The sequence below is a fragment of the Hoplias malabaricus genome, chromosome 18, assembly GCF_029633855.1.
Source record: "Hoplias malabaricus isolate fHopMal1 chromosome 18, fHopMal1.hap1, whole genome shotgun sequence".
NCBI lineage: Eukaryota > Metazoa > Chordata > Actinopteri > Characiformes > Erythrinidae > Hoplias > Hoplias malabaricus.
Window position 1 is genome coordinate 15,581,718 of NC_089817.1, and position 21,840 is coordinate 15,603,557.

At 39.5% G+C, this 21,840-nt stretch overlaps 1 protein-coding gene across 5 annotated transcripts; it reads right to left on the bottom strand.

Moving 5' to 3' along the window:
* Positions 1–1,771: 1,771 nt before the first annotated feature.
* emsy (EMSY transcriptional repressor, BRCA2 interacting) lies at positions 1,772–21,472 on the bottom strand. 5 transcript variants are annotated; one of them, XM_066651386.1, is made up of 21 exons: positions 21,247–21,471; positions 19,653–19,706; positions 19,377–19,485; positions 18,814–18,913; positions 18,427–18,501; positions 18,085–18,260; positions 17,166–17,321; positions 16,359–16,618; positions 16,033–16,267; positions 14,279–14,512; positions 13,608–13,763; positions 13,184–13,357; positions 12,950–13,086; positions 10,403–10,579; positions 10,124–10,325; positions 9,300–9,464; positions 9,044–9,199; positions 7,415–7,539; positions 5,985–6,503; positions 4,447–4,803; positions 1,772–3,306 (listed from the first exon to the last, which is right to left on the bottom strand). In XM_066651386.1, exons 3-21 carry the CDS (start codon positions 19,480–19,482, stop codon positions 3,109–3,111), a joined length of 3,708 nt encoding a protein of 1,235 aa, XP_066507483.1. In that variant the 5' UTR covers positions 19,483–19,485; positions 19,653–19,706; positions 21,247–21,471; the 3' UTR covers positions 1,772–3,108. The 5 variants fall into 5 exon arrangements, with proteins under 5 accessions (XP_066507483.1, XP_066507484.1, XP_066507481.1 ...); XM_066651387.1 differs by lacking the exon at positions 21,247–21,471 and adding an exon at positions 21,001–21,228; XM_066651384.1 differs by lacking the exon at positions 19,653–19,706 and having other exon boundaries at positions 9,300–9,461; positions 21,247–21,472.
* Positions 21,473–21,840: the final 368 nt, after the last annotated feature.

Sequence of the window (21,840 nt, forward strand, 5' to 3'; positions counted from 1 at the left end):
CTGATGATAAGATAAGCCCTTTGTGAAAACAGGCCTAGACTAAAATATTGTACGAACTCTTCTGAAGCGTGGACACAAGTCAGATAATCAGGGAGAGGTCCGTTTGGGCTTAATTTCATGCAGAAAGATCTAGGTTTTCCCAGCGGAGAACAAGAGCTCCAGGTGGATTTCAGGAAATCATGGAATGGCTGGAAAGTCCCAACTGCTGGGCAAAGCAGGAAAATGGAAATGTGGCACTGAGGGCATGGAGTGCGAAACAGAAGAGAGGCAGTACATTGTGCTTGCGTGTAAATAAGGGTGTAAAAGGGGTTTTTAGTAACGCTCTCTGGGTTTCCACAATGACCATCTGTCTTTGGTGCTTTATACAGATCACATATCATAAATAAAGGCACTAATACCCAGAGCTTCCCTTCTCATGTAACCATTATGATGGCTGGAATCCACCGAAAAGCACAGCACTGCCCTCTAATTATCTACATCATCACTCTCCTACGCAACACCCAAAACATCATCAGAGACAGAGGTAATTACCTCAGGCAGTTGATCAAACAGGTAATGGGTGCTTTCCGCATTTGAATTCAAACATCATTTTTGCAACCACTACTACCACCACCTCATCCACCCACCTGTATTAGACAATGGGTCAGTCAGTCAGTGTCCGTCCCTTAGTCCAGGTGTGAGGTTATGAGATTTTAAAATGGAAAATGTTAAAACACCTCCTGTTATTCAGTCATTCATTATCTGTAACCGCTTATTCAGTTCAGGGTCGTGACGGGTCCGGAGTCTACCCGGGATCATTGGGCGCAAGGCAGGAATACACCCTGGAGGGGGCAGCAATCATTCACAGGGCGACACACACTCACACATTCACTCACACCTACGGACACTTCAGTCGCCAATCCACCTACCAAAGCGTATTTTTCTTTTGAACCGTGGGATGAAACCCACTTGGACAAGGGGAGGACACACACTGTCACAGACAGTCACCCAGAGCGAGACTTGAACCCACAACCTCCAGGTCCCTGGAGCTGTGTGACTGCGACACTACCTGCTGTGCCACCATGCCGACATCCTCCTGATATGGATTGGATTAATAGAATGTGACAGGCAAGAAAAACGTAGGGCTGCTTGACAAGCCCACGGCCACCATCACTGTTCGCACTGAAGAACGTTATTTATTTCTGGTTCAGGAATAAACTGATAGTGGAACTTCCTTATGTTAGTGGAACTGCACTATTATGTTACATTAGCGGAATTGCACGGAACAGCCCCAAACCAGGCTTGTGAACTGAACTGGTTCCACGTTGCTGGATAAGGGCGAGTTTTTCATTGTGGGTTAGTGACACTTAACAGCAGTAACAATGGCCACCACACATACCAGGCTCATCCGGGGCAGACTCCAATACCGTTTCATAAACGGAACAGAGACGTGTTTATTTTACTATGTAAACAAGGAAGAAGAGGTAAAAACAAAGGGTTTTCCTTAACTTTAAATATTTTAAGAATGTACTGAACTGGATATTCACATGTTTCATCTTATTTTAAATGAGATAAAATGAAGCTGAACACAAACTAGAAAGGTGGTGGGGTGGGTAAACAGGCTTAAAGTAGAAACACTGAAGGGGGCACATGTCCAAAAAAAAGTCTGAAAACCCCTGCCTTTGTTGATGGCAAATCTTTAGTCAGTCAGTCAGTAGGTCAATCGGAAAAAGTGTGTGTGAGGGTGTAAAAAAAAAAACAGCAGGCACCTATCTGCATCTTGTATTAAAGTTTATACAATACATTTAAAATACTAAATTTTACACCAAGGGTGAGCAGAACTCAAAACATTGGCTGAACAAAGGGCTTATGCTGTAGGAAACTGGAGAAAACCTTACTTTACAAGCGTGGCTGTCTGAAAGATTGTTGTAATACTACCAGCATGATCATGGTCTTAATAGTTACAGTCCTGCGAGAGTATGAAATGACATTCACTATTTTAAATTCAATTGTCCTAAATTCCCAAGGAAAATAAGAGTAAAAAATGAAAAAAAAAATATTCAGTATATTTTACATGTCATAGATACACACCATGTATGTTGCACTGCGCAAATACTGTAGAACTGATGAAGGGTATAACTTTGGAATCAGCCAATCAAATTCCCTCTCAAACCATAAATAGCTAATAGCTCATTTCACACACATCCTCTGCAAGAAACCAACTATTTTTTTTTTGTGTGTGTGTGTGTGTGTGGGGGGGGGGGGGGTTAGGGCACAGTGTGCATTCATTGCTGAGATTAACATATCTAAAAAAAATATATATATATATAGTAAAATACAAACTTCTGTACAGACCACACTTTTTTCCCAGGATATTTTCCTCAATATGTTAATTTCAGCAAATACCAGTAACTGTGCATTTTTTTATTTAATAAAATCACGTATGGGTATTTTGACCGTACTTCTGCACACAGCTGTAGTTTGGTTAAAACTGTGTTGGTGGAAGAAACAACAAGCTTTATCCAAAATTAACTGGATGAGATGAGATATGTTAAAAGGTATGCACCATTTATTGGTCATTGGAACATTATTCACTGGGTATATTTTGAACAGTTCTATTGCTCGCCTTCAAGTGCAAGATTAGATTACAAGGGAAACATGGTTTCCTGGGACTTTAAAAATTCAAACAGAGTTGCATCTACAACAGGAGCCTGAGCTCTTTGTCCATAGGCATCATACCCAGAGTAATAGGCCTGCCCTCGAGATACAGCAGGTCGTTCAGTAAACAAACCAAAACTTTCCCATCGTTTCTTTTGGAATTTCACAAATGGCAGTTCCAGTTCAGGACATCATTCTATGGGGGGAAAAAAATGAAAAAAAATAATCCACAAGCAAAATGTGTTGAGTAGACAAAGCTGAGAACAGTCTTGCTGTTCAAGCTCTCTGAGTAAGTTTCTTATGTTTTTCCTCTGGTTGTTGCCAGTTTGGATTCCACACACTGTGTATTTCATTAGTCTGATTACTTCAGTCTTCTTCTGAGCACCATAAGCCTGATCATTTTACTGATGCTGAAAGATCCTCTAAAATCATGGTATTCTCACTGTGAACATTTTTGAACGTTCCCCTCTCTCACTGTGATTGGTCGGCACAGGCCTCCATAGGGCTAGCTGCCGCCCCCTCATCGTTGCTGCTGTCCACCTCCTGGTCCATTGCGGCCTCCTCGTCTAGGCGCTGGCTGGTGTAGTCTGTGATCTCCAGAAAGCCGCTGGGTTCCACAACCACATTCGACTGACTTGAATCTGGCATGATGGAGTACTGGGGAATCACCTACACAGTGAATCACATTAATTTTATCCATTATTTCTTGAAAAACATTTTATCTGACATACAAAAAGGAGACCTGAATAAATACTATTTATTACTACTACTATTAATACTACTTATTTATTTATTTTAGTTCTACTGCAGTCAAGGATATTATAAATAGGATAATTAGTGTGTCTCCTTTGCTGCAGTAAGAGTTTCTAATCCTATGGAACTGCATTAGATTACATGCTGGAATATTTCTGTGAGAATGTGATGGCATTAAACCATCATGGCAGGAGATCAGGCACTGATGTTGGGTGATTAATTCTAGATCACAAAGAATATGTAAAATCCACATAATGCAGTTCCCACTGCTCTATGGCACAATGCTGCAGAGCTTTAAAACCTCTCTAGCCCACACCTGCAATTGAGCATGGTGACTTTAAACTCGTGTGCAGCATCTGAATTATGTTCAAACTTTTTTTTAATGGAGATTACAAGTTCACAATTCTATAACTGTGTCCTCAATAGGTGCTCGATGCTGTCCAAAGAAAAACATCAATACTCAATCCAGCAGGTTTATAACTAAATGGGGAAGAGGCATTGATTTAAGGAAGAAAAACAGCGTTGCGTTACATTTGTTGGCTAACATTAGGTAGATCCAGTGAACTGGGTAGCTATTGTATTGAATAGTGCGATTAGTACTGATTGTTCTTTCCCTAGTAAGTGATATTCCTGCTCAAAGACAGAGGAGATTAAACAATGCCATGATGGTTTAGTGTAGGAATACATGTAAATATTAATGAAAACATCATTTTTATTTGCCATTACAAATAGCTGTCTCTGTTTTTATTTTAAAGCCTTCACAAGGCCTGCCTGACTGCCCTTCCCAAAGCAAAAAACACACCACACTACTGTAGATTTTCTGTCATTTTCAAGGTATAAGACAGTAACAGAGAAATGAGTGGCACATTGTTGTGAATACTACTTCTGTGCACATTTTTCCTTGCCCTGTGTTTTCTTACTTTTCTGAATTATTTTGTACAAATTCAAATGTCAGATTTGAGTAAAAACCCAATCCCTAATTTGTGTACGTCTGTGTATGCCTTTGGCCTAAGAACGCTAGGATGCTTGCATAGAAAAGCACCTGGCTTCCCCTACCTGTATCACGTCCAGCTCTTTGCTCTTTTGAATGCGGCTGAAGGCACCATGTGTGTGAGAGTGTGTATGCTTGGAGCTGCTGATGAGGGGGGAGGTAGACGCGGCTTTGGTGAAGGGGCTGCAGTCGCTGGATGAGTCCACCACCATAGATTCTGCACTCGGGTCAATCTCTGCCTCCATCATGGAAATCTTCAGGATGTCTGAGACGGCTGATTTCTCTGAGGTGCCCAGCCCTGAGCTGGACTCTGCCTGCAGCTTAGCGGCTGCCTCGCCACTGCTGGACACAGGTGGACATTGGTGACTGCCAAATGTGATCTTAGTGACTGCAGTGCCCTGTGTGATGATTGGCTGCTGCACCTAAAAAGTATTGGATAATGGGAAAGAGAGAGAGAGAATTTGAATCTTACATGAGGATATCCAATAAACATTGCAAAACCATGTGGTGTCAACCAATCTAGAATTCCAATCTAGGCTGTCATTGTAATGAATAAAACCCTCCTCAAAAAGGTTCATAATGCAGTTTCAGCAGTGTTGAGCCAGGGTAGCAATGAGAGTAGCTTTATTCTCAAGTCAGTGAAACATCCCAGTGATATTAAAGCTGTAATTTTAAGGTCAAAATACTACCTAGTGTTCCTTAAACATGTTTTGGCTGACGGTCTTTTATGGTGCTTTTCACCTGCATGGAACACCAAGCTCTACTCAGCTGTCCCCGTTTGGTTTTCCACTACAAAGTCCCCCTGATCTGAAATGTAGCCACAGACGTCACTAAACACCACCCCTAACAGGAAATAGGGGCTTTGGAAACCACAACAGCAGCTGTGAGGTTAAAAATTGTTCACACATCATGGATTTTTTGTTGTGTTTTTTTTTTGGGATTGAACACAGCTCCGCACACCAGTCCATACAGATCAGTGGAGTTTTTGGAGTTCCTTGTTGCTCCATCCAGCTCTTACTGGAGTTTTTCATGGGCCACAAATCCTTGAAGTGTTTAAACCTCTTAAAAAAAAAAAACATGGTGTAATTTTACAAGCTGCTGTTCTCAGTCTGATAAAAACAAAATGTAGTCGCTACTGTAGCTTGGAGATTCTACAAGCGGCTGTTTTTGCTGGGAGTCTGCATTTCAGACCAATCAGGGCTCTGCAATGTTTACACATCACTTTTAGTCCCTACTCAGCTCGCTTGGATCTGGAGGATAAGGACTAAAATGATGCCCATTTTCAGGGAACAGGGACCAGATTTGCCTGATTGTAAAAGCAAAAGAGCTGAGTCTGGGGAATTGTAAAGTGGAAAAGTGCCATTAGTCTCTTAAAAAAAATCAAACAGGGAAAACAAAAAAGAAAAACAGAATTTATTGACTTAATGTAACACTAGCAAATATGGTTCCACTTATCATGTAGATAAACAACAGTCTAATGAAGACATCTGCCTGTGAAAACATGCACATTGCCTCATATCACAGATGCGCATTAAAATTGTTTGTCATGATGTCCAGCACCAGATTTTAGGGAAATTGTGTGTGCGAGAGTGTCCCCACTAACCTGGCTGCTGCTGCTGGCTGTTTTATCTGAGCCGACTGGGTGGTGGGCCTGCAGCGGCGGGGGCTGGGACAACTGTGTGTGTGTGTTGGGCCGGTTGTGTGAGCTTGGAGCCTGCTGCAATTTAGGCAGTTGTGGAGTGTGTGAGGGTTTGGCAGACAGTGTGTGCAACGTTGGTTGGGCTGCGGTTCCAGAGGAGGCAGAAGATGATGTTGAAGGAGAGATGGTGGGTTTTACCGCAGTCACTGGAGCAAGGGGTCTGGGAGCGGGCTGCTCTGGCCTCTTGGAGACTGCAGTTGCTTCAGCTGGGCCTGGGACGACTTTGCTAGGTGTGGGTGGGGTGGCAGGGGTCTTGGTGAGGGTGTGAGGCGGTGTACGGTGCTGTTGGAGGGGTGGAGGTGGGGGCTGAGCTGATCTGTAGAAGAGTCCGGTCTGAGGGTCCAAAGTGTCGCCCTCTAACTCGCCCTCCTCCACTACAGCCTGCTCCTCCAAAGGCCTGCTCTGAGCTGGAGACACGACAGTCTGCAATTTTCAGAAACATTACACTTAGCATTAGCTCTCACTGATGCTAGAGTCATGAGACAATGATTAGCATTTTTAAAGTAATAGTGCTCTTTGTTTATAAAAGACAGACCATGGTAAAGCATTAGATTCAGGGTCACTGATATGGCAGAAAACCCCATCATAGCTGTCCTAGATGTTTTACAATATGTGAGAACTGCTTTTCCTGTGGTTTGATAAGCTGGAACCGAAAAAATATAACCCAGCAGAAAAAGTTTGTTTTAAAAATAAGATTTTTAAATAATGAACAGAATTTTGTTTATTCAACACTGTAAGCAGTGAAATAAATCCAACTTAGCAGGACTAAATATTCCTTTTTAAAATAATAATAATAATAATTTTCAAATTAATTATTATTATTAATATCACTCACAATCATATTGCTCAACACTACGCCAAATGTAGTTGATGAACAAAGATATGTTTGAGGTCTTAGCCTCATAGCTTGAGTGGTATGCAAAAACAAAAGACACAACGACAACATTCACAGTGTATGCAGTTTGCAATCACCCTTTCAAATGGGTGAAATCCGCTAACTTATGGTGAACCTATCATAGACACTGGTGCTCCTCGTTGATAAGACCTGACAGAACTAGATACAATACTTTGGGGATGAGTTGGAGTGGCTTTTGTCATCCAGAACTAATCATCCAACATCAGTAACTGCCTTCACTAATGTTCTCTGAATGTCATCAAATCCTCACAGCAATGCTCCAATATCTAGTGTATGGCCTTTCAAAGAAGAGTTAAAAGCTGCTGCTCCAGCCAAGGGAGGCAAACTTTTAATACCATTAAGCAGAAATGCTGGATGAGATTGTGTTCACACATATTTGGTAATAGTATTTCACACAGATATAGTGTTCGTTCACTACCTGAGCACTGGGTGTTGTGCTGCTTGTGGAAGGAGTAGTGCTGGAGCTCTTCACAGTGGAGGACAGAGCTGATGTATAGCTGCTGGATGCAGACACTTCACTTGCTGCTGCTTTCACTGATTTACCTGAACACAAACAAATGAAACTTAATTGGACTCTTTCACTCAACTATTATTCCTTATAGCAGTGGTTCTCAAACTGTGGTATGCGTACCACTAGTGGAAGCAGCAAGAGGTGGTATGCCAAATGACCTCAAAAAATGTACTTAATTAAGGAATGTGTTTAATTAAGGAATTTATTCATAACTGAAAATCTCAAGTTTTATGTGTAAATTGCATGTTTCACAGTTTTCATACTTATGCCCCAATGAAATGTATCTGTATTGTAGAGCAATACAGATACAGCACATGTCCAGATGATTTCTAGAAACCTGACACTCACCACTACTAAAAGTGCATATTTGGACCAAAGGACTACCTAAGTCTGGAAAGTTTTGACAATGTTCATATTTTTATTGACAGTAATAGCATTGAAACATCAAAGTAACTATTAAATCAAGGTGTAATCTCAGTTGCTTGCTATCTGGTAAATCAGAAAAGCTTAATGAGCAATTTCATTTAAGAGACTAGTTTACCAAGGCTAGCAGGCCTGCAAGAGGTTAGCTCATCAAGCCAATATTCCCAATAAACTGGGAAAAGAATTCCCCAAATAAGAATAAATAAGTTTTCCAAATATTTGAATATTTCCAAAGCCAGCATATTTCCAAAGTTCCAGACCTAAAGTTTCCATGGAAAATTACTGGAAATTTTCCTCCTCTTTGCAACCCTATGTGCTACGCAAACACCAAAGACCAGAAGGACTAAATCCAGAGGCAAAAATAGAGAAAAACTAAGTGAGAATTCTGTACACATGAAGACAAAATAGAAAAAACACTTGGCTGAAGGAAAACATGGCTTTTCTTTGCATCATTACAACCCTAAAACAAGGTTTAATACAGTGCCGCCCCTCCTTCACCTACAAGCGCAGAGAGCCGCTGTGAGCTCCTGCACAAAGCACCGCGCTGTTTTCACCTGTAACCTATTAAAGCACATAACAGATATTACATTGACCTCTTCTCATTTTTTATTTCTTTCAAAACGTACTGCTCATAAATTCTATATGTTCTCATAAATGTATAATTGTGTTTAAAACATTCAGTTTAGGCCTATAGTTATTTGCATTCTCTCTAGAAGTTTTAGTAATTATTTTAGATAATTTTGTGTTAAACATGCAAATTTCAAGCAAGACTTTGCCTTATGCCCCCAGAACATAGGAAGAACCAGCGGTGCACATGATTCTGTGGTAAAAATCATAGGTGGTACTTGGAGGTTTTGGTTTGATAACGGATGGTATTTGGTCTAAAACATTTGAGAACCACTGCCTTATAAATTATCATAATAACATTAGTTATTATTTTTATTATAATATCACAAAACCCAATAAAATGTTCTGATATTTTACAGTGTGGTCGAATTGTCTGGTTGAATTTTTCCATGAAAATAAGAGTAATGTCAATCTTTCTATCAATCGATCAATAAATTAGGGGTGTTGTACATTTCAAAGATTCTGAAAGTTCTGCAATTTCAGTACCTATAGTGCTGGACTCTGCTGGAGTTTCCGGCTCTCCTGCAGACTGGCCTGAGGGCTCAGGTGACTGCCTCCTCTCTGGCGTCATCTGGATGGGCACTGCCATCTGACTCAGATCGATGGTGTGCTGCCTGGGCTTAGTTTCCCCCTTTTCCTTAGCTGAGACCCACCGAACAACATGACTACATATTATTACCAACTCTAAAATCAGGGACACTTACAAGTGAGATAGTTCTAGGTAACACACTCAAACCCACACCTGTGGTCTGCTGCAGCTCCAGCAGGGCTTTAATGGTTGATGTGGCTGACTGAGCCTCTCCACTCACATCCTGATAAATGATGGTGGGACTCGCTTCTACGGAAACCTCCTGCTCTGCCCAGTCCTGGCCCCTGGAGGTAATTACGTGCACTACCGGCTGTGCTTCTGGGGAAAAAAAGAAATAGATTAGAAACACTTAACAACTCAATAAAGCATCGCTAACAGTTATCTCCTGCTCTGGGCTGATTACATTCTGAGGAACTGCAGAAACATCTGATTATTTCTATTCCAGAGGTTTCTCAGTTTCTCATTAGGCAAATATTGCAAATACAGAAATTGGACGACAATTTCATAAATCTATATATAAACATTAACTGACATATTACTTGACTTCAAACAAAAATCTATACAAAACAGATTTGGGAAGTTCATTTATTAGGGCATATTTTAGGGGTTTCAAATATTTATCTGGTACAGACAGATAAATGCAACTAGATTATTTAAAAAATAATTGCAAAATCTAAATAAGTTCATTCTAATTTGAATGGGAAAATCCAGAGGTGGTTACCAAATGCCAAAGGAAATAAACTGTAAATATTATCAATAATATTTCATGATAATTCTTATTTTGTAGTGTTGTTTTTCTTTCTTTTTGAGAAAAGCAAAAAAATTCAAATAGAATTTTAGGAATAAAATTAAAATGAATAAAATTAGCCAACTGAGAACACATAGTAACAGCTTGTGTATAAAAACAGTAAGTAAAGGGACAATACAGGTGTTTTTTTGTATTGCGAGATCTGTTATTAAAACTTGCAGTCCCTCACCGTGTGTACTGTCTGAGGATGCAGGGCTACTCTCCATATAAGAAGGAGAATCGTCCTTCAGCCCCACCTCCTGACTGGAGCCCGGTACTGCTCCTGCCTCGACTCCTCGTGTCACCTGCTGCAGTGTCTCGCTGACCAGCTGCCTTGTCTGCTCACTCACCACGGCTGTCTGGAAGGCCATGGGCTTTGGCTTTATCAGCACCTGCACAGAAATTAAGTGTGGTTTTAGAACACCACATAACACTATTAAGTGGCTAAAGGAATGAATCTGTAGCAAACCTGAGTCTTGCCCTGCTGGCCATAGACAATCTTGGTGGGGATGATCTTAGTGGTGCTGGACGGTTGCACCGCAGAACCCAGACCCTTCGGCTGTGTTACTATCATTTTCGTGATTGGTCGAGATGCTGTGATGATGGCAGGCTTCGCTCCTGGCACTGCCTGCAGAGCCTTCTCCCCCTGCAACACAAATACACTAAATAAGATCAAGCTAATGACATTTCCTAGAATCACAACCACAGTATTGAACAAGTAATGCTTCTGAATGTTTTTGTCTACATCGGTTTTATTATAAGGCTCCATTTAATCTGGCAAACGGAAGGAACATGTATCATTTGAGATAAAAACATCAGCAGCTGCTCTTGTTAAAAATGTTTTTTAATGCAAACAATACAATTAAAATCTTAGAGGCCCCCATTTCCACTGGTTTCAGAGCCCGGAGATTACACATGTAGATGGGGGCAGCCCCTAACAGAAGTCAGAAAACATGGTATAAACCACATTTCTCGAGGTGACCATATAGCAAGAAATGCAAATGTTTATTTTGATGACCACTTGTGAGTCATTGCTGCAGTTCTCATGCTATTGTTTGTAAATGGCAGAAGAGTGGGTAAACATTTAGTGATGTTCTACCATTTCTGCCACTTGCGTCATAGGTTTGCTGGTTCCAAGCGAGCAAAATTATGGTACCAATACTGCTAACCAAACCTGTTCTGACCGCAGTGGAAAAGTCTAAAACCATTCAAGATTCTGACACCAACACTGGCCTCATATAATTTGAAAAGGGGTCTAATATTCTGGTGTGTAGTGCTGGGTGATAAAACAATATTGATGTTTTCATGATGAATTTTTGCTCAATAACGATGATAAGCTTTGCGTAATAGAGTTGGATAAACCTTTGATTTCTATTCCTGGTTAGCACAGCCAGCTGCACGCTCTCAGGTGTGTATACTCGTGCTATTCTGGTAAATGAACAGGCGACCGCATGAACATGAGAGGGTAAACAAGACTATAATAGGTTTAAAGGCTATGCACCAGCGATATGAAAGTGTCAAACAAATAAATACTGTGGAATTTGAGTTCCTAACTTGTGTTTATTGATAGTCAGAAAACATGTTATTTCTTACTAATTCAAGGAATAAGGTTTACAAGACTGTTGGTCCACCCCCCCCCCCCTCTCACTCCGTTATCTGTGCTCATTTTACTGGCGCTTTTCCAACAATATGGGCATGTAAGGTAACCAACGAAAGGTGTTCAAGGTGTACATGGAGGTAAACAGGGTAAGGACACTTACTTCGCCTGTTTTAGTTGGTGTTAGTTAACGTTAGCTTAACTCGCTAAACTCGGTGGCTCAGATTATAATAAGCTACGAAAGCTGCATTACGGAGGTTTATAGTGTCGGAGGAATTCGACTTCGATCACATTTACAAGAATAACGGTACCTCTAAATTTGAATTTAGCTTATTGCTAGGCTATTGTCATGAATGATGTTTGTTATTTAGCTAGATACTGTCATAACGGTGTTTTACCGCGGCGTTGTTCAGCTGTTGTCCACCAGTGACGTCACGGTTGGGTTCAAGAATTTCCGTAGCGAGCTCGGGTTTTTCCGTCAATTTAATAAAACATTTTAAAGCAAAAAAAAAGTTTTAAAGCAAATTAAGTATGCTATTTTCATCTTAATTCATACTTATATATGTCAGTAACTAAAATAATGTGAAATATTCATGGAGGTCCATTAAGTGGTGCTTAGCCTTTAATTCAAGTGCTTGTGTGTGTATAAAATACATACACACGCACATATACACACAGAATTTTTCCCTTGCGCGCAGGGAGAATCCGGTGGGTTTTTCTTCACTCAAAGTGCATTTTCTTCGAAGGAAATGTTTTCCCGTTTGCCATGACGTCTGACATGGTTTTCCTCACACACATTTTTTAATTGGATCCAACGCCATAGATCAGACTGCTTCTCTTAAAAAAAGACCCACGGGACCCACCGTGACCTTGAACTGGATAAGCAGCTAAAGGCAATGAATGAATGAACGTGCAAAACCAAAAACGCTCCAAGCTTTTCCTCTTTTACAAGTACTATTCTAAGCCTTCTAATGGGTTATAAGTGCATTATGTTTACAGTTCAGCACTTGGGGTGTTCATTCATTTGTTAATTTGTTATTCAAAACTCTTCTTAATCTATCTTTTTACTCTTTCTGCTTGATATCTAATATTACTTTTATGTGGTAAGAAAATGTTATTGTTTCAGTGAAATCTTTCCTTGTGAATTTGAGCAATGTGCATATTGTGCATATAAGGACATTTGGTGTATTCAGTCTACATTTTTAGAAGGATGTCCTTTGTCACAGTGTGACAAAATGTTAATAATGCGATAAATATCAAGATCGAACAATATAGAAAACTTATCACTTAGTTTTAACACTTGGGTGTAGATCCACATATTACTTTAATCATACCAACGCCCTGAAAGGCCCACATCAAACCAAACACAAAATGATGATGACAAGAAATGCAGTTTACAGCTTACTGATATGATCTTACCCCTGCGTTTAACAGTGTGGTGACCACGTTTTTCCCAGGCAAGCCCTGGATGGTGGTTCCTTTCCCTGTGGTCTTTTGCACCACGATTACATTGGGCTTGGAGGTCATGGGAATGGTGGTGATCTTTGTGGTGGTGCCTATCATTTAAAAGTACAGAAATGATCATTCACAAGACACTGCACAGATCATCTCTTTCTTCATGTTCTGTTCACTCCTCTCCTCCTATCATCTTACCAGACACAATGTTAGTGCTGATGATCTTTCCCCCTAGTGTGGCCAAAGACTTCGGCACCACAGTAATGATACTGCCACTGGTGGTCTTCACATAAGTAGCTCCGGCTGGTGATGTGGCCATTCGGGCTCCAATGGTGGGAGTGACAGATGGTCGAGTGTAGGTGGCCTGGGTCCCTGCCAACATACAGCACACACACTTAAGCCCCTTTCAGACATGCATGGAAACCCAGAAGTTTCCCAGGTATTTACCCCGAGTACAGAACTTTACTTTGTATTTCACTCTATAGATTAACCGCTTTATGCTCTATATATGGATCCTTCACTATTTGTGGGTTTGCTAACCAGTTAAAATGATTCTGAGAAATTTCCCGAGGTCTAAGGTCAATTAGGCTGACTTCTTGAAATATTACAAAGTGTTAAGTACCTGTAGGGGTTGAGACTAGCTTTGTGGTCATAATGGCCCCATTGCTGCTGACCACCATGATGGGAGCGGAACTGCTGCTGCTGCTAGGCATAGCTGCACTGGAGGGTTTCGGTAAGATCTTACTGGGTTGCATCTGCTGTGTGATGATCTTCACACCTACAACCACAGAAATAGATCAAAGTAAAAACTGAGAGAAGATGACATGATTCAAATGAAATTTAAATAAATTGGTCTTTAGGATGTTTACATTTGTTTAATAACAGATATAATAATGACAGAACTCACACAGAACTCTATGGACTGTAATTTTAGCAATCTGGGTACTCTACCATTCAAGCTTCTGTTTATTTACTTATTTTATTATTTATATTTCTTATTTTCTAAATGAATATAAGCTGTCTTTCCTGGACAGCGATTGAGCCTCGTCATGGGCTAAGCTGTGTACCTGCCCAGAAAAACCAGTCTATATACGTTTTATCCAGAATTTTACATGTTATGTTCATCTTCATGCTAAAAATTGAGAACTGTAGAGAATGTGTATTTACAAAAATGCAATTTGACCAGGAGGGCCCAAACATTTCTAAATAACTTTATAAATGTGATGTAGATGCAAATAAATTCTGGAAATATCCTTGAATTCTGATCTGCCTGCAGGTAAACTGGGTTCTGACCTGATTCCTGTTTGATCTGGATGGTGGGTTTGGACCCTGAAGGGGTGCTGGTGCTCTGAGGGGAGGAGGAGATGGTGGAGCCCTGCAATCCTTTAGGAGACTGGGACTGCTGTGGTTGCTGCTGCTGTTGTTGTTTGGGAAACTGCAGAATCTGAGACGGCGAGCCCACCAGAGCCTTTGGAGAAGGTAGCCTTGCTGCAGCTACTTTTACTGCTGCGGAAGCTGCAGACCCAGCTGAGCGGAATTAGATTACGTTCAATCATATACATTCATATAAATTACATTTATTGTCCAGCATATTTGGATTTTCCATATATGCACACATAAAATGGCTGACATACATAAAAGCATGTGTTATCTTTTTTAACAATACCATACACATTTTTTTAGATTTATAAAGGAGTTGCCCAAGGTTCAATGTTATCCCCTGTATTAATTTCCATTTTTATATATATTTTATTTGGTTGCCTCTTCTTTGAATCAGGCTAATTCCTGTTAAGCAACTACAGGCCATTCTGTATAATAAAGTTGGTTCTCGGTTTTAAGAAATCAACTCATGATCTGTTCCAGTTTTTTTTTTTTTTTTTTAAACATTCATGCCTTGGAAGGGGTCAAAATAGAGTATAATTCTATAAGAGTTAATACTAAGAACCTAGTGAAAAAATAGGAAGTTAGGCTGGGTTTGATTTTTATAGTAATGGTACCTGCCTGAATTTAGTACCCTGGAAAATACTTGTACGAGCTACATTTTAATTGTTCTAGATTATGGAGATGTTATTTATATGCATTTAAATTCATTGGTACACTGTTTTTTTTAGATTCTATATTACAGTTCTTTGTGATTTATAACTTATTGTCTCGTACACATCGTGTTCTTTATGATTTAGTTGCCGGGCCTGCTTTTAGCCTAAGGAAACAGCAAAACTGGTATATTTTTATTTACAAAATCCTTACTGGGTGAAGTTCCTCCTTACCTGTGTAAATTCATGCTCTTCAGAAAATTTACTCTACAAAGTATCCAAGATTAGTTCAGAACTGGGTAGAACAGCTTTTTCATATTTTGCACCTTGATCCTGGTATAACCTTCAGAATATATTACATCTGTCTGACATGAGTCCCCTAGAGTGAATTAAACCTTTGATTTAAAAAAAATAAATAATAAAATAAAATAACTGTACAACTGAAGAGTATATGTTCATCCTAAGCTGGATTTTGTGTTTGTATGTTTGTATTTAGTATTTGCTGGGTTTTTTTCCTGAACAAATCTTGTTTAAAATGTTTTATGCTTGTTATATTCAAGTTAAAAACTGGAAAAGCTGTGCTAGCTTGGCCAGGTCTCAAATGATTGCCTGGTTTAAAAAAGGTTAAATAAAATACTTTTAAATAAATTAATTCATTAAAAAAGCCAAACAACAAACAAACATTGGTGTTGCATTTTCTTTGAAGGAGAAACAGAAAAGCGCATGAAGCAAAATGATGAGTGCAAATAATGATCATTTCAAAACCAAAAATGAAAGGTTAGTTTCACCAGGTGGTGGCCAATCAGATAACTGCAAAGTGACTTAGCACATTTAGTTATGTGAAACTATTTGTTATATGATCAGAAATTTGTAATAGCTGTAACACATTATTTAGGTTGTAATAAAGCACAGCATTATGACTATTACACACTAGAAATATTTGTTGAACAAATGGAATTTCCTGATGGAATCCTTAGAGAACGACAATGCCAATTCAAACTTATATTTACTCACTTTGAGCCATGGTGGACATGACCACTGGAGGGGTGGAGGACACCACAGTTGTCACAGCGACAGAGGTGGGTCCTGGAGCAGTACTAGAGCCTGCTGATATCACCATAGTCTGCTTCGGATTGGTCGAGGTCAGCACCGAGCTGGAAACCAGCTTAGACATGGCTGCGTAGTTATGTGACTTGGAGAGGATGTTGGGTACAAAGTTGGAGCTTGGTGACGTAGTAACAATGATCACCTAACATAAGAAAAGAAAGAAAACTGACTCAGAAACAGAATAGGGTTCTGTCATAAAAAGAAATTGGAGGAGAGTGGGTGAGCTTACTGACCTTCTGAGTGGTGGTATTGGTGGTCTGTGTGGTGGGCTTGGTGAAGGTGATCTTCACTGGGGACATGTGTGGGGGCAGAGAGTTGGCGATGCTCTGCATCAGGTTACTCATCTTAGGGCTGCCGCTGACTGGCACTGTGATGGTCTTGGAAATGGGTGGAGCCACTTTAGGCACCTCCTTTAGCAGCACCGGGGAGGAGCCAGAGGAGTTAGTTCGCCGGCGCTTACGGGGCTTCTCATCTTCATCGGAACAACTCACACCTGAGAGAAAAAAAAGTTATATATATTTTTTTACATTCTCATAAATACCTGATGCATGTCTTGAATTATTTCATGAAAACTCTCTACTCTCTACACTTTTACTCTCCCTCTTAGCGCTTTCAAACAAAACAAGTCAAGAGGGATCCGAATTGCTACAACTAAACTACAGAAGCATTGGGATTTAAACTTCATGATGCAGAATAAAACTAACCTGAAGGTGTAATTTAATTTTTAATCCATAAAAATATTAATGTTGTAATCTGTGCTATTAATTTTATTAGTTATTTATTAAATTAAGTTTATTAGGCTATATTTTTCTGTTTAAAATAATTACTAACAATGGAAAATCTTTTAATCCTGTAAAACTTGCAAAACTGGAGAAGCAGTGCTACTGAAGATGAAAATGGCTGATAAATGGTTCATTGCAAGGGCTCAATGATGCAGTTATCCAGTTCCTGCTGATGAACAGATGCGGGGATAAATCATTTACAAATACAACATTTTACGCAACAGAAATCTCAGAAAAACCTCAATAAAGGAGACTTACTCTTTACATAAACAGTACTCCCACTGGGTAGGACCACCACATTGGAGGCGGGGCTAGCAGGCCGGGGAGATTTGACAGCAGCTGCTGTGCTTCCGCTAGGGGCAGAGACACTAGGGGGCGTGACTGTTGTGCTGGTGTATGAGTAGCACACCACAACTACAAAAGAGCATAACATAATCAGATACTATCACTGACTCAAAAATGTGCTTAGTCTTCAATAGAAAATCTTAATTTTTGGTTCACACTTAATTTTCATTAAAAGAGCAATAAAACATTTTTACCACAATTATTATTATTATTATTATTATTATATTACGTTGATATTTGTACCCATAAAGTAAAAATCTCATTTGATGAAGAATCAATTTAATATTAGCTTTATAGTCTCTGCATAAACCAGTTAAGGTTATCAGGAGCCAGTCATGCACATAAATGAAAATATTTTGGCTGAACACACATGGATTATTCTTCACTGTTGGCCATCTTTCCCTCCCAGCAGCATGAAGGGAGGTAAATTTAAATGCACTCCTATTTGACTATTCAGACTGTGTTACACTGCCATAGATATGCAAACTGACAATGTCAGAGTGAACACATTTGTGCTGTTTACACAGACAAAAATTAATACACATATTAAAATTGGTGTCACACATAAAAAGGTCCAACTTGGTCCATATGTCCCAGCTATTCAAACACAATGGAGGTGTAAATACACTAATACTGTCATAACACAAAAAAGCATCATTGAGAAAATAACTGCTCCTTTAAAACACGTCTGAAGAAAACAATAAGTAGTTTTTTCACAGGGTTTACCCTCTTGCTCAGACATTAATCTACATCTCCTTTTACATTTCTGGGTACCAAAAAAAAAAAAAACAACAACAACAAACTTCCCCTTTTTCTATGTGTGAGTTTTCACCTTCTTTATTGCCAGTCTCTGCTGGGAGGAGCAGTGAGGAGTTTTGATGTGCTGTGGCACTGGCTACTGCATTGGCCGTCACTGTAAAAGCCGTCTGTGGCACCAATCTGGGCATCAGAGGGACGAGTCTACGTCCTTCAATAGACCACTCAGAAGAGCTGTTGGGCCCAGACATGCTATGTAGAAACAAACAAACAAATAAATACATTTAAATTAACACAAAATAATAAATAATAAAAAAAAAATATATATATATATATATATATATAGTGAAATGGTGCTAGATTACAGTTAAGGTAAGAGTCTAAAATCTGCTTGACAGAAGAGAGCTTGTGGTCTTACTGGTACGCGATAGTAGTGAGACGTTCATCGTTCACTGCTCTGCGAACCTCTGCACGATGGCGTTCAGTTGAGATACTGTTGAACATTTGACACCAGTTAGATTCAACTTTGAGCTTTATTTTAGACCAAGAACAAACTTCATTTTCTATTGCCCTTAACATACTAACAGGCTACGAATGTGATATTTTTATACTCCAATTCAATCTGTTTGGCAAAGCAGCTTTTACTTATTTATTTAAATAAGTTAACAACAATTTTATTAAAGTTATATGTTTCCCTTCTTCTATGGAAACTCCTATTGGCAACTGACTAAAGTTTTCAAGCCACCTTTGGTTAAGGTGGTTTTTAATATCTGGTTTCAATGTCTAAACAATCTATAGTTTTTGCCTTAGGACTTTGGTCAGCTCCCCCAGGAGGTCCTTCTTGTCCTTGGTTAAATCCCCTTGAGCACGGAGAGCACTGATCACTCCTGCATACGCCTCCAGCTCTACATACAATTAAAGAAATCAGAACAATAGTTATATATAAATAAATAACATCACCACATCTTGCATTGACCTAACAGTAAAATACTTAACAAGTGAATTCACTTTACAAGTGAACCTGCAAAGCATAAAAAAGTATATAACGCCACCATGTGGCCAAATAATTAAATGTGATTCAATAGAGCCCATTCCTGACATTATCAATAAACTCCACCTCCCTCTATGTTAGATTCAATGTTTAAAACAGACTAGCAGTTTGTCATTGTGTCCAAACAGTGTCTAATTATACAAAGATAAGTATCTGGAAATTCAGAGTTACCATACTGCAACAACCATTACAAAACCTAGTAACATTGTACTGACTATGGCCACTGCTCTGATTCAGAGACAAAGCACAGCTTAATTAACAAAACTGATCAGTCACACATTACACTGCTAAGGGATTAAAGAATAAAAGCAGCTCACCGAGCTTGCGAAGGATTCGTTTACACTCGTCCCTGCTGAGGTCCAGGAGGGTGGGCCACACCACAGGCATGGTGCCAGCCAATTGGGGCTTCTCCTGCTGAATCATCCACTTCAGAAAGACAAAGATTAACTATCAAACTTGCTTCATGATTAAACAACTCAAAACATACCAAAGCACCAAGCAGCACATATAATTTTATCCATGGGCTTTACACTTCTTATTTCATTGCTGCTGCATACCAAGCAAAAGATCTATAGTCCAAAATGAGCACTCACCTCTGAGGCAGTGTCCTCTGCTAGAAATGCTCTTTATTGTACTTCCCACAGAATCTTAAAAAAACATACAGGTTCAATTTAAACCTTTACTATCCCCCAAACCCTGTTCATTCAGCAAAAAATCATTTTGAGATTCTGTATAAACCTCATCACCACAGCTGGGAATGACGCAGTCAGTTAATATTTCAAATCAAACCACTCAGAATAACTTTACCTACATCTGTTGTTCACATCAACTGAATAATCAAGATAGAGTGAAAAATCTGTGGAATTGCTGAGGAAGAGAAAGAATGCCATGTTTTAAATTGGGATTATTATCTATTATTTATTATTTGGCTTGTATTATTTATATATCATTATATAAAAACATAAACAGCCCCTCATGGTTATAAACAGGGGGTTGGACCTTAACTTAGAGGAAAAATGACACTTAAAATGCAATAGAAATTTTGCCCAAATTTTCAGCCATAATGGCGTTTCTCAAAGAGAAATTTTAAAGTCCTGTCAGACATTCAAAAATGTAAAACAAGACATTAGGTAGGATTGTGTTTAGCTAAATTTCTGCTCAACGTCACTGCAACACTACCCGACATCACTTTATTTAACCTACGGCTAAGTCTCAAATGGCTCCCTATTCCCTATATAGTGCGCTAAGAAAGCCACAACAGTGAACCTAATCGCCCAAAAGGGGAGATGTGCAGTCTATGGCTGAACTTTAGAACATATCCATTGCACATGCGATGCATTGTGTGTATCATAAATCCTATGATTCACATCAAATTCATGACCCATGTAGTGCACTATAAAGGGCGCTGTATGCCTTTTGTGATTGGACCTGTACTGGTCGTAAGAAAACTTCACAAATGGGCGCTTCTTCCATTTGTTGGCGCACAGTGAATTTCTTGAGAATTTTCACGATTAAAACCTGCAGATTACTCAGAGTAAAACGACTAGAACTAATGTTACAAATCCTACAGGATTACGAGTAACAAAAACAGGTGGTGTTATGTGCAGGGTGTGATTTAAAAAAAAGAAAAAGGAAAAAAGATACGGCTTCATAAAGGCACTATATCCAATGGGCTAACGTTTGCTGGTTTTAACATAGATGAAACTGACATTATACTCATTCTCCTTTCCACCTTAAATTCTGCAGCAGTTGAAAACTATTGCAATAAATAACAACGGCCACATTTGCTATTTACGATTATATTAATATATCATAAAAATATTCCTGTTCCCTGCGTACAATTTATATTTGCATGGTATTTTCTTTTTAATATATACAGATTGAGCTTCGTTTATATTAAAGCCGATGCCCTGTAGCATTTAAGGTGGAGCGTAGACTTACAACGAGAAGCTGCCGGGGAAAAAAAGCCAATTTCAGCCGAGAAAGGAGGAATGTTGGTGATTTATGGCGTGGTTCAAATCACATCTCCAAGTAAAATAAATGATGCAAAAGTGTGTAAATGAAATGAGGCTGTTCTACTGCAGCGAGATAGATCCATCTTTATTTTGGGTCTCCCGTTAACCCTTCTATGTTCACAAAGGGTTCACCACCCAGAAACAGCACTAAAAGTCCTGGACTCGCTTTTACCTGATGTTGCGCTGTAGCCTGAACCATGAGCTCGGTTTATATGATTTTTAATCCATTACAGAAGATAAAACAGCAGCTATAACCTCTTCTAACTCCATTCTGTCTCCTCTCTCCAATCCGCCATCTCTAACCACTCCAAAACACTCACACAGAGGCGGCATCTCCGCCAGAGCGAAAACAGACCGGGATTCTATAAACTGGCGTTACAGGGGGTATTAATGTTGCTGCAGTTTTATGAAAATAGCGAATACAGCTTCCGACTGAATTCGCGGTATGTTCCTTTCATAAATCGATAATGTTGTACGTTAAATCACCGAACGCTCCTTTTTCCAACAGGCGAATATCACTGCAGCCCAACTAGGACCCATCAAAAAGAAGCTGTTATGAAGGATTTTTAAAACAATAACTTCGTCACACACAGGACGCGAAATTTTATCATTATTCCGCGGTGCAAAGAAAATAAAAAACATTAGCAGCAGCATTACTGGTTCAGACACAAAGCTTTGGAGAACGTAATGTACAGGACTGTTTACATTAGAGAGAGAGAGAGAGAGAGAGTGGTCAATGTAGCTACGAGTGTAAGGTCAAGAGATA

Coding starts and splice junctions, on each gene's coding strand:
- emsy (XM_066651383.1), bottom strand. CDS start 21,273: ATGGTTCAGGCTACAGCGCAACATCAG. Junction 18,502..18,813: donor GAGCTGACCAAAGTCCTAAG/GCAAAAACTATA, acceptor AATGTTCAACAG/TATCTCAACTGAACGCCATC. Junction 16,268..16,358: donor CCAATACCACCACTCAGAAG/GTCAGTAAGCTC, acceptor TTCTTATGTTAG/GTGATCATTGTTACTACGTC.